Genomic DNA, 19,162 nt, shown 5'->3' with positions numbered 1-19,162 from the left:
CAAGATAGGTTTTGTAGCAGTTTCTAAGTTAACTGTTTTTAATGTCAGTATTGCAGTGCTGACTTATCCACCAGTCACCAGGCATCTATTGTGCACTCACTGTAGGGTCCCTAGGTTGTTTCCACAGAAGCAGCCTGGGGTTGTGGAAAGAGATAGAGGAGTGTGAGGAGTGAGGAGACCTGGGATCTAATTCCGCTCTATTCGCCAGGGAGGCCTTGGACCAGTCATGAACTTCCCATGCTCTAATCTTTAAAACAAGCTGCTGGATTGATAATACTTGAAGATTCCATCAGACAGCCTCTGATTTTCTGTTCTACCACTGGATTTGTGTTTGCATCATCTAAGTGTGTTGTCCAGCATAATCCAAGCTCAATTTCGTCCTGAGATGAGTGGGATAGAGATAATAGTCAAGAATTTGGGTTCTATCTTGGCTTTCATACTGAATTCTCTGTACCTTGGACTGATCCTGGTGGCATCATTTGTCTGCAAAATGAGACTATTTGACCTAGATCCCTGGTCCTTAATTAGGGGTGTACAACAGAGCCAAATGTAGAATTCTGTGGAGACACACATGTCTGGATTCAGCCCCTAGAAATTATGATTCAATAGGAGTAAGGAGAGGACCAGTTATGTTTTAAAAAATACTCTATAGGGATTTGAGGACTCTCCTTGATAAACAGTCTACCTCATCAGCATTTGACAGATACTTGCATCTTCTTCCACCTTGGCCATAGTTCTGTTCACCTGCAAAATTCTCCCAGCTATGGACACATTTTTGCCTCCACTTTGCTCAGTGGCCTTTTTCCTCTTCCTCAGTAACAACCTGCAGTGTTTCACAGTGCGGTGCAGTGCGGCAGCAGCTCGTGAGGAGGACCCGTATGTGGACTCCACCCTGAAGGTTAGAACTACATTATTATGACAGTGCAATCTTAGATCAAAAAGGAATAAATGCACACTTGTAAATGCACTCTTGGTTGTAAGCCGGTGAACAGTAGGTCTTAAGATCTTGTTTATTGAATTAGAACCTTTGAATGTAAAATAGTAAGCAATTTTCGATTCATGGTTTAGATAACAGTATTTAAGATTATTTTGAAAACATTTCACTCAGAATTTAGTCTAGTACATAGTTTTGAAACTTTGGTAAAGAATATAGTGTAACTTCAGAGAGAGTACTTCACAACTATAGTATACTACAATTTTATTTTTTAACAGAAATATTGGTGGCAATTATATGTAGCTATTAATACTTCAGCTTAGAAATTAGTATATTCAAAAATACAAAATTGAATAAAGTGCATTAAAATAATTTCTTTATATTGTTATCAGATATGCCTATAATTCTTTTGTTATTTTATAAGCCTTCAACAATCTTTTGTATTTCTATAGACTAAATCTAGGAGTTAATGGATATGTTAGATCAGTAACCTCATTTTTAGTATGCTTATTCTGTGCAAAGCTCTTGACTACAAAATAAACATAGGTCATCTATGATGAAATTCTATGTTTTCTGATGTTGAATGTCTGTTCTCAAAAATATACGGATCATTTTTATGATATTCATCGTATGGTATATTACCTCTGACGTATAAGCTGCTTGAATGAATGTTTGTTGTGAACATATAGGCTGCAGGAAACAGCAAAATCATGATGGCCTGTATTTCACAGGTTAGTTTATGTCTATTATAAAAGGCATCTGGAACACCTTTTCCTGGAAAACTAAGTGCTCAGTAACGATTGTTATGTTAATAAGCCAGCACTGCAAAGTGCTAAAGTGTCTGAGGCACTCTCCTGTTATCACTGTTGCCCAGGTTAGGATAGGTGATCTCGAGTTTTATGTGATTTGAGTTCTTAGTAACTCCTTTTTTTGTTGTGGCCCAACCTGTAGCTTTTTTGTTGCTGACCAGGCTTGCTGCCTACCTTCAGCTCTTGGGAAGCCGGAATCGCATCTTTTCCTTGTCTTTCTGTTTGTGGTTAAGCTACACATGTGGCCTTTTAAATAGATTATTTTTAAAACAAAGGTTATTTTCCTAGTAAAAATTGAAAGCTGACAGATTCTTTGCCCCTTTCTTCTCCTCACACCATGCCTTTAAGGAAAAAGAAAAAAACTCAGAAAGACATAGGCTTACATAGGTAATGATGGTAGAGTGAGGGATATATAATAGATTGAGGTAGGATAATAAAAATGTCAGATAATAACAAATGTTGGTGAGGATGCTAAGAAATTGGAACACTCATACATTGCTTGAGGGAATATAACATGGTGTGGCCACCTTGAAATAAGTCTGATATTTCCTCAAACAGTTAAACATTGAGTTACCCTGTGACCCAGTGATTCAACTTCTAGGTATATGCCCAAGAGAAATGAAAAAAAATACATCTACATAAAATGTCCACACACTATACACAAATGTGTATAGCAACATTATTCATAATAACTAAAAGGTGGAAGCAATCCAAATGTTCATCAGCTGATGAATGGATGAACAAAATGTGATATATCCATATAACGGAATATTATTTGGCCATAAAACGAAATGAAGCACTGACACATGGATGAACACATGGAAACTGACACATGGAAGCGCCATAATATGGATGAACCTTGCTATAACATAGATGGCCCTTTTAGCACTATAACATGGATGAATTTGAAAGAAGCCAGTCACCAAAGACCACACACATATTTGTATGATTTCATTTATATATAAGTCCAGAATAGGCAAACCAGTAGAGAAAAAGAGTAGATTAGTTGTTGCTTAGGATTGGGATGGATGAGAGAGAGGGGGACGATAGCAAAAGGGTACATAGTTTGTTTGTTTTTTGAGATGATAAAAGTGTTCTAAAATTGACTGGTGTTGGTTGCACATATCTGTTTGCTAAACACTATTATACTAAAAACCATTCAGTTGTATGCTTTAAGTGGGTGAATTGTGTCGTATGTGAATGATATGTCAATAAAACTCTTAAGAAAAAGAAGGGAAAATAAAGAAAATAAATCATACTTTCAGGTCTTCTCAGTCTCAAAAAACCAAAGGGAAGGAACCCAAAAGAGAGGAAGTGAGAAAAGAAGAGAGACGGGTAGCTGGTTGGGGCTGCTGCACTTGAGACCCGTCCTCTGGAGCGTACACAGGGCGGGATGGTGATCACACCTCATGGCTCCCCCTTCCTTGCATCCCTCACCCCCCATTCTGAAATCCCAGATGCCACCTGCGTGATCATGCATTTAGCCCACTTGCTGACTCAGGCTTTGGGAGCTGAGGGGTGTGAGAAAGATTTCACAGCCTCAGAGTTTGGCCCAAAGGGCACATACCTTTTTTTCCCATTCCTCTCAGATTCCAGCTCTTCAGCACTAGCGAGGGCCACCTTACTATTCTTGGGGATGAAAACATAGATGGAGGTGTTTCCCCAAGCATGCTGTACAAATGGACAAGGAAGATGACCTCGAAATCAAACAGTGTGAATGCAGGAGGAGGCATGGGCCTGGCAGCCTTAACATGGATAACCTTGCTATAACATGAATGTCTTGTGAGCTCCCTGAAAGAGTTCTTCTGTTATCTTTCTTATCCATTCTAATTGAATTAATGTTCCCTTACAGGGACAGGAGCCTGGCTCCCGATCCAGATTTCCTCCAGTTTACCTGACACACCCAACCTGTCAGGCATTCTAGGCAGTGTTCACACTTAAGCACCTAAGAGTCAGGGGCCATCTGAACATACAAGCATTTTCATCCTACACACCCATCTACTAAGAAACTATTTTATGTACTCTCTGTGCAGTGGAATGCCTTTTTGTAGTATCTTATTTTGCCTTGGAGCTCCGTTTGGCCATACCCCCAAGCCAGCACGCTGTTAGTGGGATTTCCCTGAGTGGCTGCACTCCCAGAGTCATGGGGAGTCCTCACTGCTGTGAGGGCCTCAGGCACACCCACTTTCTGAATTCATTCAGAAAGAGTAGCTCTTTGACAGGCACATATAAAATAGATAGTTGGTTATGTAAGTTTGATAGGATAACCTTCTTGCTCTGATAAGAATAGGAATTTGAGGAGTTTTTTTTAGCGGGGTAGGGTAGGAGAGACTTTATCAAATAAACAGAGGGATTTTTGAAGATTAAAGTTCATGTATGTTTTTTCCTTGGTTAAATTTGTGATTTTTCCTTTACTAGGCTTGCCCACCTGTCAGTATGGATATCTGTGCTTTAAGAATACAGCTTTTCATAGGCTTGAAAGCCATCTGTCACTTTAAAAACCACATCATACTTCTGACCAAGGCGGACCCTGAGGCCATTCCAGAGAAAAGAGAGGCACCGAGGAGGCTTCTGTGAGCATCCCTCTCCCCAGAGAATCCTGCCAGAGTTTCTGCACTGAATTGTTATGGGTGTATTTTGTCTGTGTTTTACTCTATATTTTTTAATTTTATTTTTTAATTTTTTAAAACGTATTTTTATTGATTTCAGAGAGGAAGGGAGAGGGAGAGAGAGATGGAAACATCAATGATGAGAGAGAATCATTGATTGGCTGCCTTCTGCACACCCCCTATTGGGAATCAAGCCCACAACACAGATATGTGCCCTTAATCAGAATCGAACCCAGGACCCTTCAGTCTGCATGCTAACGCTCTATCCACTGAGCCACATCTGCTAGGGCTACTCTATTTTTTTTTTTAAATCAAAACTTTGAATTGACCAGATGACTTTTCTATGGTGTTCTTTTTCTAGAGAGAGAAAATAAGGTTTTAGTGATTTCCATAATACCCTTTATAATTGACCTCAGAACTTTTAGAAGAAAATGAACTATAAAATAGTTTCAGTAAATGTCTGGTTTTTAGATAAAATGTTAAAGCACATGTTTTTCTGTGTAGTTAAAGAGAAAGACAAGGCCTCTAATGCTAGCCCAAATGATAAGTTTCTTAATACGTATTTTTCTTTTTTGACCTTTCAGTGGCTGCATTTTAATCCAAAGACTAGAGGCTCAGTGCATGAAAATTTGTGTACTTGGGCAGGGGGGTCCCTCAGCCCAGCCTGTGCTCTCTCACAGTCTGGGACCCCTCGGGAGATGTCCATCTGCCAGCTTAGGCCCGATCCCTGGTGGTCAGTGCACGTCACAGCAACCAGTTATTCTACCGTTTGTTCGATTTGCATATTAGCCTTTTATTATATAGGATTATTTTCTGGTATTTCAATTAAAAAAAATTAGCCATGTATTTCTTACCTTAAATCACATTCATAGTATATAGATATATGCTGATTTACCTTAAAATAGAATTGCAATTTGATAGCACCAATCTCTGGTTGATGCTTCTGTGTTCTGTTTTCATACTGTTTAGAGCAGAATAGTTACACTTCTATTTGATGTTTTCTATACTGTGAACTTAGTGGTAGGGAATGCAGTCTGATTTGAACATTTCTATACAGAAAACTTAGGTAAGAAATTTTTGGAGAGATAAGAAACATAATGTGTTTCAAATCTAACATTAGTTTTTATTTTTAATATAAATTTTTGATTTTTTTTTTTAATTGCTTGTGCCTGTACTTGTTCCACCAAAAGGAATAAACAGGTTGATTTGGTTAAGTGATCATTTAGAGAGTGCAGAGTGGTCTGACTGAGCATAAAAGCTTCTAGCGAGAGAAAAACAACTTGTAACCTTGCACATTTGACATTTGTAAAGTATTATATATTTTATTAATTTTTCTTTTTTTATTGTTTAAAGTTTAATATATGTCTCCTTTCTCCCCGATTGACGCCCCCTGCCATCACTCCCACCCCTGAGGGCAAGCCCCCACCGCCCCAGTGTCTGTGTCCATTGGTTATGCTAATATGTATGCATACAAGTCCTTTGGTTGATCTCTAACCACCCCTTCCCCCCTGCCATTTGTCTCTGGATCTGTTTTTGTTCATCAGTTTCTGTTGATCATTATATCCCACATATGAGTGAGATCATGTGATATTTATCTTTCTACAACTGGCTTATTTCACTTAGCATAATGCTCTCCAGTTCCATTCATGCTGTTGCTAATGGTAAAAGTTCCTTCTTTTTTACTGCAGCATAGTATTCCATTGTGTAGATGTACCACAGTTTTCTAATCCACTCATCTGCTAATGTGAACTCAGGCTGTTTCCACATCTTAACTATTATAAATTGTGCTGCAATGAACATAGGGGTGCATATATCCTTTCTGATTGGTATTTCTGGTTTCTTGGGATATGTTCTTAGAAGTGGGAATAAGGTCAAATAGGACTTCCATTTTTAATTTTTTGAGGAATCTCCATACTGTTTTTCACAGTGGCTGCACTAGTCTGCATTCCTACCAGCAGTGCACAAGGATTATTTTTCTCCACATCTTTGCCAGGATTTGTCATTTGTTGATTTGTTAATGATAGCCATTCTGACAGGTGTGAGATGGTATCTTGCTGTTTTGATTTGCATCTCTCTGAAGATTAGTGACTTTGAGCATGTTTTCATATGTCTTGTCCTTCTGTATGTCCTCTTTTGAGAAGTGTCTATTTAGGTCCTTTGCCCATTTTTTGATTGGATTGTTTATCTTTTGTTAAGTTGTATGCATTCCCTGTAAATGTTGGAGATTAAACCCTTATCAGTGATAACATTGGCAAACATGTTCTCCCATGCAGTGGGCTTTCTTGTTGTTTTGTTGATGGTTTCTTTTGCTGTGAAGCAGCTTTTTAGTTTGATGTAGTCCCATTTGTTTATTTTCTCCTTAGTCTCCATTGCCCTAGGAGCTGTATCAGTAAAGGTATTACTATGAAATATGTCTGATATTTGTCTGCCTATGGAGTCTTCCAAGATTTTTATGGTTTCCCATCTTACATTTAAGTCCTTTACCCATTTTGAGTTTGTTTTTGTGTATGGTGTAAGTTGGTGATCTAGTTTCATTTTTTTTACATGTATCTGACCAAATTTCCCAACACCATTTATTGAAGAGACTGTTGTGACACCATTGTATGCTCTTGCCTCCTTTGTCAAATAATAATTGAGCATATTGGCTTGGGTCGATTTCTGGGTTCTCTGTTCTGTTCCATTGGTCTATATGTCTGTTCTTTTGCCAGTACAAGGCACTTTTAAGAACAGAGGCTTGGTAATGTAGCTTGATAGCTGGTATTGTGATCCCTCCAACTTTGTTCTTCTTCCTCAGGATTGCTGTAGCTATTCGGGGTCTTTTTTTTTAATTCCAGATGAATTTTTGGAGAGTTTGTTCTACGTCTTTGAAGTATACCCTTGGTATTTTAATGGGGATTGCATTGAATATGTAGATTGCTTTGGGTAATATGGACATTTTAATTAAGCTAATTCTACCAACCCATGAGCATGGTATGTTCTCCCATCTGTTCATGTCTTCCTCTACCCCTGTTTTCAATGTCCTGTAGTTTTCTGAGTACAGGTCTTTTACCTCCTTAGTTAAGTTTATTCCTAGGTATCTTAATTTTTTTTTTTTTGTTCAATGGTGAATGGGATTGTTTTTTTACTTTCTCTTTCTGTGAGTTCATTATCCTACCTAATAATAGACAAATATGCAAATTGACCATACCTCCGCTACACCCAAGCCACACCCACCAACCAATCAGGGCGAGTATGCAAATAAACCGAACCAAGATAGCTACAGCCACCGAGAGCAAGGTTTCCCAGGCAACAGAGGGAAACAAGCTTTCTGCCTGCCCTTGACAGGCCTAAGCCTCCACTCAAGCTACAAAGTTTCAATTATAGAAGGTAAACAAATTCAAACAGAATGGCGGCAACCATGGAGCTGGAGAGACCAGGCCAGGGTTGCCCGCGGTAACGGAGAAAGCAAAGCTTTCCGCAAACCCTGGCCGGGCTCAGGCCTGTGCTTAAGGCTACAAAGTTTCAATTATAGAAGGTGAATTAACTCAAACAGAAATGGCTGCTGGTGGAGCATGCAGGAGGCTTGGCTCCGCTCCAGGCTACAAAGTTTCAATTGTAGAAGGTAAATAAATTCCAGATACCTGGCCTCCACTTGGGTTGCCAGGGGGCGTGGCTGGCCTGCAAACCACCACAGGCTCCTTGCTCAGGCTGCCCCATGCCCCAAGGGAACCCCCACCCTTATCTGGGACACCCTTCAGGGCAAACCAGCTGGCCCCCACTCCTGCACCAGGCCTCTATCCTATCTAATAAAAGAGTAATATGCAGATTGACCACCACTCCAACACACAATATGTCTGCCCCCATGTGGTCAAAGATCCTGCCCCCATGTGGACACAAGATGGCCAGCAGGAGAGGGTAGTTGGGAGGCACCCGGCCTGCAAGGGAGGGAAGTTGGAGGCGATCAGCCCTGCAAGGGAGGGCAGTTAGGGGTGACCGGGCTGGCAGAGGAGGGAAGTTGGGGGCAAACAGGCTGGCAGGGGAGCAATTAGGCATCAATCAGGCTGGCAGCGGAGTGGTTAGGGGGTGATCAGGCTGGCAGGCAGAAGCGGTTAGGGGCATTCAGGAAGGCAGGCAGGCAAGCAGTTGGGAGCCAGCAGTCCTGGATTGTGAGAGGGATAACCAACTGCCCATTTAGGCCCGATCCCAGTGGGATCGGGCCTAAATGGGCAGTCGGACATCCCTTGAGAGGTCCCAGATTGGAGAGCGTACAGGCTGGGCTGAGGGACCCCCCCCCCCTCTCCGTGCACGAATTTCGTGCACCAGGCCTCTTGTTGGTGTATAAAAAGGCCATAGATTTCTGAGTGTTAATTTTGTGTCCTGCTACATTGCCGAATTCATTTATTAAGTCTAGTAGTTTTTGATGGAGTCTTTGGCATATTCTGTGTACAGTATCATGTCATCTGCAAATAAGGATATATTTACTTCCTCTTTTCCAATTTGGATGCCTTTTATTTTTCTTCTTGTCTGGTCGCTATTGTTAGCACTTCCAGTACTATATTAAACAGGAGTGGTGAAAGTGGGCATCTGTGTCTTGTTCCTGTTCTTAGAGAAATAGACTTAGTTTTTGGCCATTGAGTATGATGTTGGCTGTAGGTTTGTCATATAAGGCTTTTATTATGTTGAGATATGATCCCTCTATTCCCACTTTGCTGAGAGTTTTTATCAAGAAAAGGTGTTGGATTTTGTCAAATGCTTTTTCTGCATTGATTGATATAATTATGTGATTTTTGTCTCTCAATTTGTTTATGTGATGTATCACATTTATTGATTTGTAGATAACGTACCATCCTGCATCCCCGGAATAAATCCCACTGGATCATGGTGTATGATCTTTCTCCTGTAATGCTGGATCCGATTTGCTAGAATGTTGTTGAAGAATTTAGCATATATGTTCAAGGATATTGGCTTGTAGTTCTCTTTCTTTGTGGTGTCTTTATCTGGTTTTGGAATTAGGGTAATCCTGGCTTCATAGAAAGAGCTTGGAAGTGTGCATTCCTCTTGAATTTTTTGGAATAGTCTGAGGAGGATAGGTTTTAGTTCTTCTTTGAATGCTTGGTAGAACTCCCCTGCAAAGCCATCCAGACCAGGGCTTTTGTTTGCTAGAAAATGTTTTTTATTACTGCTTCAATTTCTTCGGTAGTTATTGGCTTATTCAGGTTTTTTGATTCTTCTTGATTGAGTTTTGGGAACTTGTATTTTTCTAAGAATATGTCCGTTTCATCTACGTTGTCCAGTTTGTTGGAATAGAGATGTTCAAAGTATTATTTATTTATTTATTTTTTAATTTAATAAATCTTTATTGTTCAGATTATTACAATTGTTCCTCTTTTTCCCCCCATAGCTCCCTTCCACCCGGTTCCCACCCCACCCTCTACCCCCCACACTGTCCTCATCCATAGGTGTACGATTTTTGTCCAGTCTCTTCCTGCACACCCCACACCCCTTTCCCCCCAAGAATTGTCAGTCCACTCCCTTTCTATGCCCCTGATTCTATTATATTCACCAGTTTATTCTGTTCATCAGATTTTTTTATTCACTTTATTTTTAGATTCACTGGTTGATAGATATGTATTTGTTGTTCATAATTTTTATCTTTACCTTTTTCTTCTTCTTCCTCTTAAAGAATACCTTTCAGCATTTCATATAATACTGGTTTGGTGGTGATGAACTCCTTCAGCTTTTTCTTATCTGTGAAGCTCTTTATCTGACCTTCAATTCTGAATGATAGCTTTGCTGGGTAGAGAAATTTTGGTTGTATGTTCTTGCTATTCATCACTTTGAATATTTCTTGCTGCTCCCTTCTGGCCTGCATAGTTTCTGTTGAGAAATCAGCTGACAATTGTATGGGTGCTCCCTTGTAGGTAATTAACTGTTTTTCTCTTGCTGCTTTTAAGATTCTCTCTTTGTCTTTTGCTCTTGGCATTTTAATTATGATGTGTCCTGGTGTGGTCCTCTTTGGGTTCCTTTTGATTGGGGATCTCTGTGCTTCCTGGACTTGTAAGTCTATTTCTTTCACCACGTGGGGGACGTTTTCTGTCATTATTTCTTCAAATAGGTTTTCAGTATCTTGCTTTCTCTCTTCTTCTGGCACCCTTGAGGTTGTCCCAAAGGCTCCTTACACTATCTTCATATTTTTGGATTCTTTTTTCTTTTTGATTTTCTGCTTGAGTGTTTTTATTTTTTTAAAAAATAAATCTTTATTCTTCAGATTATTACAGGTGTTCCTCTTCCCCCCCTATACTTCCCCTCCACCTGATTCCCACCCCACCCATGCCCTCACCCCCCGCCACTGTCTTTATCCATAGGTGTAAGACCTATGTCCAATCTCTTCTCACACCCTTCAGACCCCCTTCCCCCTGAGAATTGTCAGTCCACTCCCTTTCTATGTCCCTGATTCCATTATATTCACCAGTCCATTCTGTTCTTCAGACTTTTTATTCACTTGCTTTTTAGATTCACTCGTTGGTAGGTATGTATTTGATGTCTTTTGATGTCTTCAAATTTTTGGATTCTTTTTTCTTTTCTGGTTGCATGTTTTTTGCTTCTTTGTATTTCAAATCTTTGACTTGATTCTTGCGATCCTCTTGTCTGCTATTGGATCTCTGTATATTATTTTTTATTTCAGTCAGTGTATGCTTAATTCCTAGTTGGTCTTCTTTCATATCTTCGAGGGTCTTGCTAAATTTATCGGCCTTTTCTAGAAAATTCTTGAAAAACCTTATAACCGTGGTTTTGAACTCTATATCCAGTCATTTGCTTCCTCCATTTCTTTCATTTGTGACCTGTTTCTTTGTCTCCACATTTTGGCTGCTTCCCTGAGTTGACAGAGTGGCTTTGTGTGCTAGGTGTGCTATAGGGCCCAGTAGCTCAGCCTCCCCAATTACGTGAGGTGGACACTCTTGGTGCACCCCTTTGTGGGCTGTGTGCACAGTCTTGTTGTATTTAAGTCTTGATTGTTTTTGGTATCACTGGTAGGGATTGACCTCCAGGCTGTGTCTACACTGGGAGAACTTTGCTGGAGACACCCTTATGAGATAAGACTTGCAAAAGCCTCTGTTCTCAGCTTGGATGGGGCGGAGTCTAAGAGTGGAGCAGACAGCAATGGCTTCCCATCAGCCCTGCCCTAAGAGGCCCCTGGGTCTCAAGTGTCCCGCAGTAATCGCTGCAAGCACCTCTGAGAGAAAGCTGCCCTCGAGTTTCACCCTCTGCCAGACAGTCCAGTTTCTCCCCGAATGAGTCTGGGTCCCCAGAGTCTCACCTAGAACTGGAGTTCAGAGCTGTCCGGAGCTTTTGTCTCCCTTTCGATTGAGAAAGCCAGCTGCATACTCAGTTGCCAGCTCTCCCCGCGCATGCACGTTCCTTCCGTACCTCTGCCTTCCGCAGTTCCTCTGAGTCTCGGTGTGCTTTTGTCTCTCTGACAGTCCCGTTTCTCCCTGTATGATCTGGGTCCCCAGAATCTCGCCTGGAACTGGAGTTCAGCGCTGTCAGGAGCTTATGTCTCCCTCCCGCTTGAGAAAGCCAGCCACGTGCTCAGTTCCCAGCCCTCTCCGCGTGTGCACCTCCGTACCTCTGCCTTCCGCAGCTCCTCTGAGTCTCAGTGTGCTTTTCTCTTTCCTTCTAGTTGTAGAATTTCCACTCAGCCCGCCTTCCTGTGGTTCTGAATGATGTCCGTTTTGTCTTTTAGGTGTAGTTTTGAAATTGTGCGAGGCAGCAGTTTAGGTGTTTATCTCTGCCGCCATCTTGGTTTTCACTCAAACAGGTTTTCTATTCCTTGCTCAGTTTTCTCTCCTTTTGGCACCCCTATTATGCATGTGGTTTTTCATTTCATGTTGTCTCAAAGCTACCTTACGTTCTCCTCCTGATTTTTAAGTTTTTTTTTTTTTTTCCCAGTTGTTGCTCTGCTTGGGTATTTTTTTCCTACCTTGTCTTCCTGCTCACTGATGCGGTTCTCAGCTTCTTCTAGTCTAATGTTGATGCTTTTTATTGTGTTCTGTATTTCAGCTATGTCATTCTTCATTTCTTGTTGGTTCTTCTTCACTTCCTCTTGGTTCTTACATGTTGTTGAATTTTCCTTCCCTCCTTTTCAACATCCTTATGACTATTGCTCTGAACTCTTTCTCTGATAAATTCCTTGCTTCCATTTTGTTTACTTCCTTTTCCAGTGATTCCTTTTTTTCTTTCATATAGGGGCTGTTTTTTTGTCTCCCCATTTTTGTTCCTCTCAGGGTGCCTAGTTATGTGGCTCACTCATTACCACTTTGGGTTAAAAGCACAAAATACAACTTGACCAAACATGAAACAGAGCTAACAAGACACGAATGTATTCACAATACCAGTAACTCCAAATAAAGTTGACCACCAGAGAGAAGAGAATTAGGAGAGAGAAAAGAGCACAAAAATGATACTGAGAAAAGGAAAAAAGTAAGAGAGAAGAGAAAAAGTAGAAAAAAGAAGGGGTATAAAATATATGTATATGGGGAGAAATCTCCAAAAAACCAGCAGTAATCCAAAAAATGCAAACTTTAAACACCCAGAAAAGCAGGAGGGAAGTTGAATCTGAAGAGGTAGAGCTTATTTCCAGAAGGTAAGGTCTAGGAACTGAATGAATGGGAAAATGGCCATGATTCAGTATAGAAGAGGTAGAAAGAGAGTGATTGTATAAGAAGAAAAGTGAGAAACAAAATACTAAAAAAAAAGGTAGAAAATAATAATTGAAAAAAGTTGAAATATATATTAATATATATATGTATAAATTTTTCAAGAAAAACTTTTTCCTTTTGTTTAATCTATCTTTGTATTCATCTATTTTTGGAAAAAGAGAATAGGGAGCAAATAGGCCTGAGTTGGTGATTAAAACTAATTAAGCTATTAGTAGAAGAAGAGAACAAGTTGGGAGTGGAAAAACAAAAGCATAAAATAATAAAAAAAACACTAATAAACAATCAAACAACAAGAAGAAAGAAAGAAAGAAAAAAAGAAAGAGAAAAAAATTTGGCTGGTGAAGAAAAAGAGAAGTGTGCATGGACTTGCTGTAGGGGAGAGGAAATTAGATATATGAGTAGGCTAACACAGACTACTTTAATAGTAATGCATCAGTAAAGCAGATAAAGAAGATAAATTTTTAACAGTGAGTAAAAAGAAAGGATGGAGAAAAACTAAAGGAGGAACAAGAGAATAGAAACAGGATGAAAAAGGGAAAAGTGAGGAAGAAAGTGTTGGCATAAAGGAAAAACTGAGATAGAGTAAAATAATGATTAAAAAATAAAAATAGAATGTAGGACACTAATCTAAAAATTTTTTAAATCGTAAAAAAATAATAAAAATGTAATAATAAAAAAATAAATAAAGTAAAAATTTTTTTAGTTTCTTAAGTAAAAGATAAAAAATAGTGAACTAGTGAAGTGTTGTTTGCTTCAGCGTACCTTCAGTGACCATGGGGGCTGGTTTAGACCCCTCTCTACTGTTCTGCCTGCCACGTGTCACTTTCTTTTCAGGTAGTCAGCACAGTGTTAAAGTTCCCAGCGATCCACTGTTCCTCTGTGTCAGACGCCACAACCTTGGTTTCAAGCAGGTGGGATCAATCTGCCCACTTTGTTTTTCTGCCTGCTTTCAGTTGTATTTACACAAGCATCTATTTCTGACACAGCCCCTAGGTGGCGGTGTTTCTGTATTAGTTTCCAGGACCAAATGGCCCCTCAACCCAATGTTTAAACTCTTACTTTCCCAGCTGCACTCAAGACTAGCTTGGAGGGACGGACTGTCCCAGAGCTAGTTTCCTGCTCATCTCTCCCTATTCTCCCCATTTTCCACAAAAAAACCACCTTCCCCTGCAGTCTCAGTGAGTGTTTTTAATTGGAAGATCCTATGTACTGGGCTTAGCAAGGAAAAGCAAAGAAGTAAAAAAGACAAAGCATCCCCGCATCCCCGCTTCTTTCTCCCACTGGCACTGCGTGGCCAGTTTGGAGAACTTTAGGCTGCCTTTCTGGGCACAGTCTCTCATGGCTGTGGGCTTAGATCTAGAAGTCTCTCTCTGCCAGCAGCCCTGTGGACCCCCTTCCACATTTGAGGGGTACACTGACCCCAAGGGCCGCAGATTTGGTGCAGCGCAGTCTCCCTCTTAGACTCTAGTCCTGGCGGCATGCGTTTCTTCCTCCAGCCCAAATCCCCGATCCCACCTCTCTACAGGCAATCTCTGACCTTTCTGACAACAGATTATCTCACCAGCTGTGTTTAATTCGCCAATTCTGGGTGGATGTTATTTGATTCAACTGTTTCCTCTGTCTGCTCTGTGAGAAGGCACAGGACATGTGCACCTATTCAGCCGCCACCTTGTCTCCCCCTGGACAAACTTTTTAGGTGCCCGCAGCCAGGGAGGCTGGAGTCTCAGTGTTCAATGGGTTCGCAGCTGAGGCAGCTGGTCCCTGGGCATTGTGGCTGTAGGGGTCCGGGTGGTGCTGATGTGTCCCTGGGTGAAGGTAAGGCTGGGCTTCCTATCACAGCCACTCTCCCCCTCAATTTGGCGTGGTCTCTGTAGCAGAGCCGGCCTCCCCAGGAGAGATTTCAGCGGTAGTAGAGGCTGTCCAGCCAGGGAAGCTTGGTCCGCCAGTCCCCGATAGTCCTGTTGGATATAACTGTCCCTCACTCACAAATACACGCACTCCCCACATGCCCACGCACTCTCCTTTCGCTCTCTCACTCACACTATCTTGCTTACTGCCGTCCTGTCGGCCACCACCTTGGATCTCAAAGGTATTATATATTTTAAATTATTTTTTAAAACTCTAATTTATTTAAAAATTCATTTAATCAAAGGTCTATATTTTAAAAGGTTTGTAAACCACAGAAAATGCATCACATAGTGAAAGCAAGAGACAGGATAGTGCTTTAAGCAAACTTGCAGTTATATGTGTCTTCTGCACTTTCCTGGCAGCTGTTTGTTCCTCTGTTGAAGTTTCGTGGATTTGTGATACAGGGAATGCTGGACTTATGAAGGCCACTTGCAGGAGAGATCCTGGGCACAGGGACTTTCACAGCCACATCACCCTTCCTTTTGAGGACTCTTTCCTGTGCTTTGAGCTTATTGCTTATTTAAGAATACTTGTGGAATGAAGTGAAAGTGATTGGTTCATCAGTTCATGAGTTGTAGAATATTAAATGTTATAGGCCTGTGTAGCATTGTGAACAAACAATCCTATATAGTAAAAGCCTAATATGCTAAGTGGCCAGTTGGCCGTTCAACCAATCAAAGCGTAATATGCTAATGATATGCTAAGGCTGCTCAACTGCTCTCTATGATGTGCACTGACCACCAGGGGGCAGACACGAAATGCAGGAGCAGAAACCACAGGCATGGAAACATGGAACAGACTGATGAATCTCAGAGGAAAGGGGGGAGGGCGAGAAGAGATTAACCAAAGATCTTATATGCATATTAGAGGCCTGGTGCATGGATTCATGCACTGGTGGGGTCCCTCGGCCTGGCCTGCGGGGATCAGGCCGAAATCAGACCAGTGCACAGATTTGTCTACCAGTGGGGTCCCTTGGCCTGGCCTGTGGGATTGGGTTGAAACTGGCTCTTCAACATCCCCCGAGGGGTCCCAGATTGCGAGAGGACACAGGCCAGGCCGAGGGGCCCCACTGGTGCATGAATTCATGCACTAGGCCTCTAGTACTTTATAAAAATTGATTGTATAGTTAACACTGAAGAAAATACTAAATGAAAATTATTTTATAGTTATACTAGAGGCCCGATGCACAAAGATTCGTGCAAGAATGGGCTTTCTTTCCCCTGGCTGCCGGCACCGCCTTTGCTCCGGCCTGGAGCCGTCTTTCCGCCTTCCCACGCTGCCCAGAGGCCCAGAGCGGCTGGGGTGGTGTGGAACACCTGCGTCCCACCCCTAGCCACTTGGCACCTGTGTATGCAAATTAACCCACCATCTTTGTTGGGTTAATTTGCATACTCACTCCTGATTGGCTGGTGGGCATCGCAAAGGTACGGTCACTTTGCATATTTCTCTTTTATTAGTGTAGATTATTTGAGGTATCAAATATTCAGCATTTAAAATTGCCATTTATTAAATATGTCTTATCTTACAGTTCTTGTCCTTTGTTTTGCTTTCAGTTCTAGAAAAGGTACCAGTGTAAAGCTCAAAACACCTCCTATAGCTGAAGCTGGGTGGAATTTGTATATTGTGAATACAATCTCACCAGTGCAACTGTACAAAGAAATGGTACTCCTTTCAGACTTCTCATTCTTATTTGTAGAAATATAGAGTGGAATTGATGACCAAAAATGGATTCTAACTATCTTACATTCAGAATGCCACACCCATCTTCTTATTTTTCCAACTCCTGGCATTTGAGGAGCTAGTAGAAATTTCCTTCATGAAAATAAGACTGCCATATTCATACCATCATCCTATGAGCATTGATTAACCAATCTAAATAGCCTTTGACCTTTATTTTGAATCCTAGCAAAGAGAACCATGAAAGAAATCTTAGATCATTTATTCCTGTCTCATTCTTCTTTGAAATATCAGCAGGTTTTCCCTGGGCACTGTAGCACCTGTAGTATTGTCCTGTGAGTAGGGCCCCAGAGTGGGCATTCTTTTTTTTTTATTTTAGGCATTCTTACTCCTTTTCTAAAAGTGACAGCTGCCAACTCATTCTTGGCCATTTTTTTTAACTCTTTATTTTGAAATATATAATTTCAAACTTACAGAAAAGTTGCAAGAATAAGAATAGTACAAATAAAACCTGTATATTCCCCACATAGATTTACCCTGAGTGTATATCCCTTGCCCCTCTCTCTCTCTCTCTCTTCCCCCCTCCCCCCCTTTCACTTCCTACACATACAAACACACATGTTGTTTTCTGATCCTTTGGAAAATAAATTGCATAGATCATAGTCTAAGGCTAAATACTTCAGTGTGTGTTTCCTAAGAATCAGGATATTTGCTTATATAACAGGTCAGTCATGTGCTTCAGTACATTTAACACTTACACGATACTTTAGTCTCTGGTTCATATTTCATTTTGTCAGTTACCCTAATGGTCTAATAGCATTCCCCTACTCTGATCCAGGATCCACTCTGGCATCATGTATTTTATTTGTCATGTCTCTTTAGCCCTTTAAATTCTGGAATATGTTCACAGCCTTTTTTTTATGGTATAAACATTTTTGAAAAATGTTTTCCTTTTCCACCTTTTATAATTTTTCATGAGTAGCTTATCCTTCTTGGCCAGAATATTGCACAGGTGATCCAGTCGTGTTTAATGTGTTTCTCAGGGTATGACCTTGATGATATCCATCTGCCCCTTATTGGTGATGTTAATTTTGATCATCAGGTCAAGGTTTTGCCTGATTTGTCACAGGCATTTTAATGCTGATGATTATATCAGCTTTGCTCTGGTTTTTAAGTTTTGTTTAATTGAAACTCTGAGACGATTTGCCTACTAGAATCTGTACAGATACAGATTGGTTAAGATAGCTCGTGATAATTTTTTATCAGCCCTCTGCAAGTTATAGAAATAGATGTAGTATGATTTCATTTCATCAATTGAAACTAACAAAAGGGATACTCAGTCTGAATTTGAGAAATATTTAAGTCATAGAACTTTAAAAAAGAGTTAACTATTTCAGAGGTTCATTAGCTTTATTGCTAAGTTAGCAGTATTGTTAGTATTACAGTATTATTTGTACTTTTTCTAATGATGAGCGCTGTTTAACAAAGGAGTATTTACAATTGTGTGTATAAAACTGGCTCATAGATTGGGAGGGGGTATTTTAGCTAGGCCCTGTCAGAATGATAAATAATCACTTTTTAGGACTTAATGTGTCCAAATATTAATTTAATTAACAAAATATATACATATTCTTAAGAACTGGGAAACTTAGGAGTTTTTCTGCTGCAACATTAGCTGTTTGCTTTTTTCTTTTAGGTAGATTACAGTAATACCTATAAAACTGCAAAAACCCAGAGCTGCATCCACCTTCTTAGTGAGGCCCATCTGTTAGTGAGAGCTGCCCTGATGGATGCCAGTCAGCTGGAACCTGGAGAAAAAGCAGAGCTTTTAGAAGCATTTAAAGAAAGCTGTGGGCACCTCGGAGACTGTTACAGCAGGTTGATGATGCTTTTTGGAAACTTGTTAGAGAAGCCGCCTTGAACTTTGTGTGTACTTGCTGTCTTTTCCATCTCTGGTAGTTACCTAATAATTGGGGGTACGCATGAGGGGCGGTGGCTCCTTTATTTCACAAGCATTTGTTGAGCACATACAATGTGCCAGATATTGTGCTAAGCTTAGAGATACAAAGATGAATGTTACCTGCCTTCAAGTAGTTAGTTATTAACTAACTACTCATGAGTCTCCCACCACTTAATTTATGAATTGGAAGTTACTTTTCAGGCCTCAAGATGGGAGTATTGTGGGGCATTACCAGTAAAATCCCTGACAGTGAAAGCTGTATTACTAGTTTATTTCTTGTTAGCTTTAAGGGAGAGATACCAGTTGAATGTTCTGTGGTTTTTTTAATCTTAGTAGTCAATGCCTTTATGATGCCAGAAAAGGACACTAGTATGAATAACGATTTTTATTTCTGAGAATGATGTTTATAAATTATTTTGTATATGATTGTTTCAAAGGTTTATTTGACCCCGGGGCATGATTATAAATTAATAAAACGGACTTTTCCTACCTATAAACATCATTATTTTAGAGCCACATTATGAAAATAAAATTCATTTAATGAATTTTTTTCTATTTTTATTATG

At 40.4% G+C, this 19,162-nt stretch overlaps 1 protein-coding gene across 3 annotated transcripts in view; it reads left to right on the top strand.

Annotated features, from left to right (window-relative positions):
* The window catches only part of HPS3 (HPS3 biogenesis of lysosomal organelles complex 2 subunit 1), a 72,966-nt gene that overhangs the window by 20,429 nt on the left and 33,375 nt on the right, over positions 1-19,162 (top strand). For 2 of the 3 annotated variants that reach the window (XR_003614986.2, XM_008159004.3), the window contains exons 6-9: positions 817-898; positions 4,162-4,316; positions 16,513-16,621; positions 18,333-18,514. The exons of the other annotated variant lie outside the window; for it this stretch is intronic. Coding sequence is in view for 1 of the 2 variants with exons in the window: in XM_008159004.3 (XP_008157226.2) it covers positions 817-898; positions 4,162-4,316; positions 16,513-16,621; positions 18,333-18,514 (528 nt within the window). In the remaining variant the exon portion in view is untranslated. The remainder of the gene's footprint in view (positions 1-816; positions 899-4,161; positions 4,317-16,512; positions 16,622-18,332; positions 18,515-19,162) is intronic. 3 annotated transcript variants of the gene reach the window in all.

This window comes from Eptesicus fuscus, chromosome 3, assembly GCF_027574615.1.
Source record: "Eptesicus fuscus isolate TK198812 chromosome 3, DD_ASM_mEF_20220401, whole genome shotgun sequence".
NCBI lineage: Eukaryota > Metazoa > Chordata > Mammalia > Chiroptera > Vespertilionidae > Eptesicus > Eptesicus fuscus.
This window is presented reverse-complemented; position numbering and strand designations above follow the sequence as displayed.